This window comes from Lotus japonicus, chromosome 3 (assembly GCF_012489685.1).
Source record: "Lotus japonicus ecotype B-129 chromosome 3, LjGifu_v1.2".
In the NCBI taxonomy this organism is placed as follows: domain Eukaryota; kingdom Viridiplantae; phylum Streptophyta; class Magnoliopsida; order Fabales; family Fabaceae; genus Lotus; species Lotus japonicus.
Genome location: NC_080043.1, coordinates 92,761,820 through 92,771,596, shown reverse-complemented (window position 1 = coordinate 92,771,596; position 9,777 = coordinate 92,761,820). Strand labels below are relative to the sequence as shown.

Here is a 9,777-nt window from a genome sequence, read left to right as displayed (position 1 = left end):
GTGGTGCATGCATCCTGTCTGTGGTGTGTACCTTAAACCATTTGATTTCATGTTTCATATGTGAAGCTGAAGATTCATCTTGCCATTAATTGAGCAGACAATTTTGTAGGCTGAATGCTAAGAGAAGAAACAATTCCTCCACCTACGGACAAAAGCTTCCATTACAATGCATGCTATATACAAAGTTTGAATATTTTATATCAGCAACCTGCAAAGATGCCATTTTCCAAACAACCATGTGATTCCCAACTTAAAAATTTCAGGGGTGAGTTGTGAAGCCTGGTCAGTGGGAACCAATGAGTAAATAATACCATGGTGGATCTGAGATTCAAATCAAGATGATATAGTTGCTTGCCAACTCCATGACATCTAAGAAAAAACAATTGTACTTGTCTCCCTCAATTCATTTGCTCTATATGAAGCTGATGCCAACATCTAAAACTCAGACTTCAGAACAAATTGTGCATATCATCTCTAACTCCTAAAGTCCTCTTCTGTCTTGTTTGACAAGAGCAAATGGAAACAATCACAAAGAGCTCTCTGCACATTCGGTGCAACAGTTTACCCTCTGCACCTCACCCACTTGTATCACAATTCCAGGAGCATTTGCAGAGATTGAAGGTTTCAGAAGCCTCCACAACTTCTTTGTCATCATCCTCATTAAGCCACAAATTAAATGGCTCGCAAGATTTGCATGACTATGCTGATAAGTTGCTCCAATTACCAACTACCCAACAAACCTTGGCACAAGAGTGTAGTGACGAGTGTGTTGACGACCTATTAGATGGGTCTCTGAGGCTTCTAGATATTTGTAATACAGCCCAAGATTGCCTCATGAGATCAAAGGAAACCATGCATGAGGTTCAGTCAGTTATTCGAAGGAAGGGAACTGGAGCTGAATTCACAATTGAGGGTGGAAAGTACTTGGCATCTAGGAAGAACATGAAGAAGGCAATTAACAAGGCCTTAGGTAATTTGAAAGGAATAAAAAACGATTCCTCAAACAATGACAATGGAACTTTGTCTATCTTAAAAGAAGCAGAAGCAGTCACTCTTAAATCGTTAGAATCATTGTTGTTGTTTATCTCCAAGGCACAATCAAAGAAAAGCAGATGGTCAACAATCTCAAAGATGATGCAGCCAACAAGAGTGACTTGTGACTCTCAAGATTCAGATGCAAATGAATTTGTAAAAGTGGATGCAGCCTTGCAATCTCTCACGTGTCACAAGCCTTTATCTGTTGATAGTTTTCAAGGCCATTTGGAAAATTTGGAGATTTGCATTGAGGATCTAGAAGTAGGTGTTGAGCACCTTTCAAGGCAACTCATTAGAACAAGAGTTTCTCTGCTTAACATCTTCAGCCACTAGTTTTAGGGAGAAAATATCTAAATGTTGACCATAGACTCCCCAATTCAATTTTGCCTCACAATTGTATAGAAATGTGATTAAAACTTTTTCTCTTATTAAATATGATATTATCTGAGAATCAAATTATAGCTAATTTATCTCTATTTCTTTCCCCCTTTACCACGTTTCCTTCATATCTCATATTTCAGTTTCTTTCTTCATTTTCTTGACTTTACTTTTCTCTTTACTTGTTATTCTTTGAAATGAACTTAACTAGACAGAAGAAAGAGTAGATGTAAATGATAGAGCTAAGTTAAAATGAACTTAACTACATTTATGGTCTTCTTTATCTTTTCTCCCTTTTTTGTGTACTTGTATAAAGTTATTTTGATGCTAAATTGTCAAATTTCTGCTTGTTATTGAACTTATTTTGATGCTTAATAACATTCATGTTCTTTAAAAAAACAAAAAAACATTCATGTTTTCATGCTTTCACTGGAATGCTTGAACAACCTGACATGCCAGGTTGCCAACAAAAGTTGAATAAGGAAAGGCCTTATTTAATGGCATTTTCTTTACTTTGAAACTATAGATTCTACAACACATTCAAAATCCGGCAGGTTAAAGTCTTCGATTTCGATTACCTTGTTCCTATTCTTATCTCCAAATGAAGTTTTATTTCTCATCTCAGTACCAAATGAAATAGAAAGCATGTAATAATAAGAACCGTGTCCATCTCTATTACTATGCCCACATGTGATTCAAAGTCAATTTGAATCCATACGACATTGTCACATTGGATTCAAAGTCAATTTGTATCAAGTATCAATAGCCCTACTGTCTATTACAAGTGTAGTTAGGTTGATGATTAAAAAGTTGTCAAAATTAAGTGCCTGCAGATGCTCTTTTTTTTATTTATCAGCCAAGCCAATTAGTAGTCAGAACCTGAAATAAATATTGTTCATTATTATGATTTGGAAAGACTGCTGAGAAGCTGCTAATGTGTACAACTAATTCAATCTGTACAATAGTTCATGTATAACCAAAATGTGGTTCATATGATTCCACTCATGCAGCTCATGATTTTTTTTTTAAAATCACATGTATCCTCTATTGAGACATCATGTTCACGTTAGGCCAAATCAATTTTTGTCAATATTTGATTTCATCTGTCAACTAACTCCTAATATATACTGAACTAGTCTCAAAACAAAGAAGATAGATCCAAAGACTCATTGGAAAGCCATTCTCTTCTCTAAGTAAAATGTCATCTACATCTCATCAACAACCTCGCTCAAAGAGCTTGCCCTGTACGTAGACCACACCCTCTCATTCTCCAATGCAATCAACATTTCTATCAATCTTGGAGATTTTGAAGGCATCTTTGAAGAAAGGAAAATGAAAGGGGTAAAAACAGATACAATACCATTATTCCTCAAGAAAAAAACTAATCACCCAGTGACTGTTATTATGTCCACGTAGTTAGAAGTTAGAACATGAAATGTACTTTTCTATCGATCTTCCCACTTACAAATTCCGGCAAGTGCCGACATCACAGCCAACCAAGTTTGGTCACCACACTGCCATCAAGTTAAGTACCATGAACATGACTAGACTTATTTTATATGTTAACAAAATGTTCTACTCCACAAAATTGGCTATTAAACAGTCTGACAAAAGCCATCAACATTGAACCAGAGTTAAGTGATGCAGGGTAATTTATATGATAACATAATTTCAAATACAATAACCTCTATTGTGACAAATAATGTGTATTACAAAACAGGATAAATTGATCTTGAATCACGCTCAGCAACAACCAATCGGTAGCAGAGAAGATGCATAAAAGGAGCTTCTTATCTTTCGGCAATCGAGGTTGCTCATCTTCTTCCACTGATGAGTCTAAAAGTACTGCTAATGATGTTCATCGATGTATCCTGACACTTATAACTAGCATCCTATATTCAACTAAATTTCCTCATCACTCTCTCCCCCAAACATGGAAGCCATTTTCATAGCCAGCTTTGCAGCCATTTCCCTTCTTTGAAAATCAGGCATCAATCTTAGGCCGTCCCGCATATTTCCAATCTCAGACATCAACTGTTCCAAATCCTCTAATTCAAGACATTCACCATCATCTTCCTTCACATCCCCTTCAGAATCCACAATATTGTGCACTACTTCCTTGTCATTCTCATCCTGATCAGTGCATGAGGTTGTGGTATGCAACTCTTTTTTAGATTTACTTTCATCCACATGTTCACGACCTGTGTTGGAATTGTCTTGAGGAGCTGATCCTCCTGCATCTGAGGAAGTTGCACAAACCCATTCTTGTTCAGTATCATGCCAGGGATCGGCTGAGCCAGCTGATAAAACTTCGTACTCCTGATCATAATCAGATTCTTCTGAAGATAAATCTGAAGAGAAGAAAAAGGATAAACCAAAGTTAGACTCACGTTTATTCTACATCATTGTAAGTGGCTAACAGCATGCTCCTGAAATAAAATAGAAAGAAAAAGAGACCTTCTTTCTCAGGGAATGATGGTTGACTTATCCTATCACCAGATTTTAATATCATTCCAGGCCACATATGAGCAGAAAGTGCACCATAGAGACGTTCAACTCCTTGTAAATCACCATCTACAGATAAGCCTGTAAACAGCATTCTTTTATGTCAATAATGCAATATATGTATGGAAATTGTATAATTTCTAAATAATTTTCCATTGTCCATCAGGTTTTGATCAGGATGGTGATCCTAAATGATATTTTATAAATATCTTTCAAATAACTCATTGGCATTTAAGTCCTCTCTCTCACTCAACAATAATGTATTATAATTGAGTATGCCTCATCTATATCTAAACCTGAAAAAAAAAGAGTCTTGTTTGCAATATGTTATAGACCAGCGTACGAAAACAGGAAGTGAGGTATTACATTTGTCAAAATCAGCATTGGAAGCACAAGCCTCAACAAACTCGATATTGTTCTCAGTGCACCATTCCAAGCAAGACTTTCGAATATCCCATGATGGCTCTTCATCCCCCAATAAGCTAGTTCCTTCACTTTCTGATATTCCATACTCGGAGAATTCTAAATCAAGATTGGCAGAAGAGTCTTCAAGTTTCAGCAAACGTCTTCTGTATTCAGCATGAGCTGGATGACCAGGAACCAGGTCCACTTTGTTTCCAATACATAGTAATATCTCAAAGTTTTGAATATCAGTGTGCGATACCCAACCTTGTAGTGCAGTTAGGGAGGATAGCTGCACAAAATGAGAAAAACGATTAAACAATACCATACATATGTGATACGTCACTGCTAATGCAATGGAAAACAAAACAACAACAGTGAATATAATAAAACCTTCACCATGGATTAAATGATAAGCGATAAAAACATTACAAATTAAAAGAGAACCATGTGAAGGAAGGAACTAACATCATTCATGTCAAAAACCATCACCAAAGCAGTCATTCGTTGAAACACGGGCAGGTCTCGAACAGAAAAATCTTCATGAAGATGAGCCATCCAAACAGAAACATCAGCACTATAGTACTTATTGTTGATAGTCCACCTGTTGATTCCATGACCAAATATACACTAAGAAAATTTGAACACATGTATAAGCAAAATGTGAGATGAAATGATTAAACTTATTGTTGATAGTCCACCTGTCACATGTATTTCTAAATGAAACATAGCATTAAGGGCCATTTAGAATTTGTATTCTACATATTAATGTGTGTTTAAATACCAGTGTAGCAACCCCCATACTATAGCAAATTTGGTGTGTGTGAGCATAATAGATGGTGAAACATAGATACATACATACCCATGGACATTTACTTGAGAATCTGAATCAAAAGCATCTTCACAATCAACAGAGAGCAATCCTACAGTCAACATCAACAAAGCATAGCAAATCAAAATTCAAAAAAATGATGAACAGATCAGACATGACAATCCAAGGCTTAGAATAAGTGGAACCAGAGAGAGAGAGTGTGTGTGTTACGGGATAGGAGGGTGCGTTTGCCGACGTTGGAGGATCCGATGACGAAGATTCCGGGTCGGGATTCCAGAGAGACCGGATCAGTTAGAGCTTCGGTAGAATCCATGAGCAGAGATGAGATTCAGTTACGGTTCCCTTGTTCTTGTTCTTCTTGTTGTTGTTGTTCCGATTGTCAATGTCTTCCGTTCCGACACAGTGTGGTGCTGCGACTAGTTCTACACAACAGATGGCGATTGACCCCCAAAGCCCAAACCAGTTTATTTTCTTTTTCTGGAAGTGTTTGGAGGACTGGGCCTTTCGACCCAACATTTGGATATTGTTTTTTTTTTGTTCACCCAGCATTTAGTTTAATTTGTTGATAAAAAATACTGCTTTTAGTTTTTACTTATAGCTTACATGAACTCGTGTGATGCAAGGTTGAAAAAGAAAGCTTAATTTTTAGTTAATGTTTGAAAAAGTGATTATAATTAAGCATAAAAATTAACAATTCTAAACACATAATTTTGGAATGTGACACTGTTATGATAGGATAGTAGTCCCGTTATTTCTCCTAGTTAGCTTGCTTGCCCGGTTTGGTCCCCACCATAAGGTTCTTTAGTTAAGCTAAATGTTTTATGGTTATTTTCGCCCAAGTAGCAGCTTGATAGGAGTGATGAAATTATTTGCAAATCCTCCTCTGATTCTGGTGGTGGGGTTTTCAGCTTCTTTTTGGGATGCCCTCTTCATGCCCAACTTTTGGCCTTGAAGCATGAGTTGTTGTTGTTGTTGTTGGCTTTGAACCTTGGGCACCGTCATTGTAATATGTGAGAGTGATTTTTTTGGATGTCATTCGTCTGCTTGAGGCCTCAGCCGTATCTTCACCCTTTTTGATGTCTTGAAAGAGGTTATTTCCATTGCAATTCACTTTTGGAGTATCTCTTTCAAACACATTCGTTGTGAGATAAATCTAAGTTTAAGACAGTTTGTATTTTATAATTTTTTTTAAATGTGTTTGCATTTTATAATTAATATTATTTTATTAAGTTTAAATAAGTAATTTTATTGCAACGTTGGCCTTTAGGTGGACGCTCCCCCTTGCTTAAGACATGTTCTTTTCCGGAGGTGCATTCTGAAAACTGAATGCTATAATCTTTTTTTTATCTCTAGCATGGCAAAGCTAAGGTGATAATGGAACTTATTTTAGCTCTATTGTTCACGACTGATTGACTTATCTGGTTTTTTTTGTTTATTTTGTTTGTCTTTTGTTAGGCAACCTGTAATGCTGCTGCAAATTTTATGACGACTGACGTCGTGTTTGAGTTGAGGAGATGGCAGAGGAACTACACAATATTTTGTATTCTAATTTAAATTAATGGAGTCCAAGGTTACTCTAAAAAAGAAGAAAAAAAAAGGAAGGGAAGTAAAGTATGAGTGCTTATAAATAAAAAAGTTAAGTATGAGTACATTTCAAAAAAAAAGTAAGTATGAGTATACAAGAAATAAAATATTACACAAAGAAAGGTAAAAGCAATGAGAACCGTGAGATTTGGAAGAAAATGAAGGGCTGTGATAGAAAGGTCAAAGCAGGAGTGCGCCGCCCGTGGAACATAAGCAATATCACTCCGCGTCGCATCCTCATAGCTGTTTTGTTTTTGTCCCATTTCGAACTCTCTTCCCTCTCTCTTTCTACCTTTCTATGCAACATCATCCTCCATCTATATATAGAGTAATGGATGAAATCAAATGACTCATTCAAATCTATTTTTTTTAATTAATTCATCATTCATTTCTCCATTCCTTCATTCTCCATTGCGTTGGTTGCTTTGGCCTTCAAGGTACGCACGCTCTTTCATTCATTTTAGGAACTGGGTTTTATTTATTTCATTCTCATTTTCATTTCCGTTCAACATTACTGCTTGTATTTTTTCTCATTTCATATGAAATTCCGATCTGGGTTTGTGCCTAATTTCTTGTATAAAGGAAAATGATGATGATTATTCACACATAAGGGGTTTCATTACATAAGGATGGATGTTTATTTTTTAATGAAGAAATTGTTACCAGATTTTCAGGGACTTTGTTGTATCATATTATTCTAAGCTGTTGTAATTTGTAAAGCTGTTTGCATAAATGTTTATTTCAACCAAACTCATGATGATTTTATTTTAAGCATGATAGCTATCTATCTAACCAGATGGATGATTTATATTTTGAATAGGGAATAATGGCAGAGGCAAAGCCAGATACACCCTTGATGCCGCCATCCTCGCGGAACCTTCCTGACTTCAAGAATTCTGTTAAATTGAAGTATGTGAAGCTTGGCTATCATTACCTCATCACCCATGGCATGTACCTCTTCCTCTCGCCACTCGTGGTGTTAATTGCTGCCCAGCTCTCCACTTTCTCCATCAAAGATATCTATGACATATGGGACAACCTGCAATACAACTTGATATCTGTCATTATTTGCTCCACTCTGCTTGTATTTTTGTCGACCCTATACTTTCTGACTCGTCCGAAGCCCGTGTACCTCGTCAATTTCTCATGTTACAAGCCTGAAGAAGCTCGTAAATGCACGAAGAAGAAATTCATGGATCACTCGAGGATGAGTGGCTTCTTCACGGAGGAAAACCTTGATTTCCAACGAAAGATCTTAGAGAGATCTGGCCTTGGGGAAAACACTTACTTTCCAGAAGCTGTGCTCAACATTCCTCCCAACCCTACAATGCATGAGGCCAGGAAAGAAGCTGAGGCTGTTATGTATGGCGCCATCGATGAGCTGTTTGCTAAGACATCAGTGAAGGCTAAAGACATTGGGATTCTGATTGTGAATTGTAGTCTGTTTTGCCCAACTCCATCGCTTTCAGCAATGATTGTCAATCACTATAAGCTTAGAGGGAATATAAGAAGCTATAACCTTGGTGGGATGGGATGCAGTGCAGGGATCATCTCAATTGATCTTGCTAAAGAACTTCTTCAGGTTCACCCCAACTCCTATGCATTGGTGGTTAGCATGGAGAACATCACTTTGAATTGGTATCCAGGGAATGATCGCTCCAAACTTGTTTCAAACTGTTTATTCCGCATGGGAGGGGCTGCAATTCTGCTTTCCAACAAAAGCTCTGACAGGAGAAGATCCAAATACCAGTTGGTTGACACAGTTCGCACCCACAAGGGATCTGATGACAAGTGCTTCAGCTGTGTCACCCAAGAAGAAGATGCCAATGGCAAGACTGGAGTTACTTTATCAAAAGATCTGATGGCAGTTGCAGGTGATGCTTTGAAGACAAACATCACCACATTGGGGCCTCTTGTTCTTCCAACATCTGAGCAGTTGCTATTCTTTGCCACATTAGTCGGGAAGAAACTCTTCAAGATGAAGATCAAGCCTTATATTCCAGATTTCAAGCTAGCTTTTGAACACTTCTGCATTCATGCTGGTGGCAGAGCTGTTTTGGATGAGTTGGAGAAGAACTTGCAGCTGTCTACATGGCACATGGAGCCATCAAGGATGACACTCTATCGATTTGGAAACACCTCCAGTAGTTCCCTTTGGTATGAGCTGGCTTACACTGAAGCCAAAGGAAGGATGAAGAGGGGAGATAGAACATGGCAGATAGCTTTCGGTTCCGGATTCAAATGCAACAGTGCAGTGTGGAGGGCTCTGAGGACCATCAATCCTGCAAAGGAGAAGAGTCCTTGGATGGATGAGATCCACCAATTTCCAGTTGATGTTCCAAGGGTTTCAGCCATATAAATGATGCTGTTTTCTCAAATGTTTTTGTGTCAGCATTAGGGATAGTTATTGAATTGGTGGAAGCGGATGCGTGGTAGGTCTTCTGGCTTGAGAGGTCACATTTTATAAAAAAATTCAATTTAGTAGCTTGGTTCATGAGCTTTGAAATGCTGGACATGCGTTAGAGCATCTCAAATGTAATTCCAAGCTCAATCCGTGATATATTCTTTTGTGTATTGTAAAGGAAAAATCTATTCATTCTTCAGTTAATAATTTGTTTTTGCATCTTTACAAAATCATGAGCTACTAAAGGTGCTTTCCCACTTTAGGACCGTCGTTACCAGAACCACAAATACCAAAGGTGCTTTTCACATCACATAATTTTCTTAAAAATTATACAAATCATAGATCATCTCATTTATTAGGACAACAATTACAATATCATTGTTATTACTATCTATTTAACAACTCAGTTGCATTTCTAAAATTTTCCATGTCAATTTTTTATATGATGTGTCAACCTCTATGGTAGTCTTATTTTACCATAATAATAATAACTATTAAGTACAAAATAAAAAAAATAAAACAACGAACATCAATATTTAATCACAATTATTAATAATTATTCAAAAGTATACAAAGATTTTTTTTAGATATATTTAATTATTCATCATATTTATAAATATAAATTCAGATATCTCTA

At 36.9% G+C, this 9,777-nt stretch overlaps 3 protein-coding genes across 3 annotated transcripts; 2 read left to right on the top strand and 1 right to left on the bottom strand.

The window, feature by feature from the left end:
* The first annotated feature begins 467 nt into the window (after positions 1–467).
* LOC130747498 (uncharacterized) lies at positions 468–1,490 on the top strand. The gene has a single exon (XM_057600448.1). The coding sequence runs from the start codon at positions 517–519 to the stop codon at positions 1,366–1,368; it is 852 nt and encodes a 283-aa protein (XP_057456431.1). The 5' UTR covers positions 468–516; the 3' UTR covers positions 1,369–1,490.
* Positions 1,491–3,036: 1,546 nt separating this feature from the next.
* LOC130747496 (uncharacterized) lies at positions 3,037–5,603 on the bottom strand. The gene is made up of 6 exons (XM_057600446.1): positions 5,363–5,603; positions 5,183–5,243; positions 4,789–4,924; positions 4,285–4,612; positions 3,871–3,999; positions 3,037–3,764 (listed from the first exon to the last, which is right to left on the bottom strand). The coding sequence occupies exons 1-6, from the start codon at positions 5,463–5,465 to the stop codon at positions 3,316–3,318; spliced, it is 1,206 nt and encodes a 401-aa protein (XP_057456429.1). The 5' UTR covers positions 5,466–5,603; the 3' UTR covers positions 3,037–3,315.
* Positions 5,604–6,943: 1,340 nt separating this feature from the next.
* On the top strand, positions 6,944–9,347 carry LOC130747495 (3-ketoacyl-CoA synthase 11-like). Its single transcript, XM_057600445.1, has 2 exons — positions 6,944–7,173; positions 7,557–9,347. The coding sequence occupies exon 2, from the start codon at positions 7,563–7,565 to the stop codon at positions 9,093–9,095; it is 1,533 nt and encodes a 510-aa protein (XP_057456428.1). The 5' UTR covers positions 6,944–7,173; positions 7,557–7,562; the 3' UTR covers positions 9,096–9,347.
* Positions 9,348–9,777: the final 430 nt, after the last annotated feature.

Coding starts and splice junctions, on each gene's coding strand:
- LOC130747498 (XM_057600448.1), top strand. CDS start 517: ATGGAAACAATCACAAAGAGCTCTCTGCACATTCGGTGCAACAGTTTA.
- LOC130747496 (XM_057600446.1), bottom strand. CDS start 5,465: ATGGATTCTACCGAAGCTCTAACTGATCCGGTCTCTCTGGAATCCCGA. Junction 4,613..4,788: donor TGGTTTTTGACATGAATGAT/GTTAGTTCCTTC, acceptor CATTTTGTGCAG/CTATCCTCCCTAACTGCACT. Junction 4,000..4,284: donor CAATGCTGATTTTGACAAAT/GTAATACCTCAC, acceptor TGCTGTTTACAG/GCTTATCTGTAGATGGTGAT.
- LOC130747495 (XM_057600445.1), top strand. CDS start 7,563: ATGGCAGAGGCAAAGCCAGATACACCCTTGATGCCGCCATCCTCGCGG.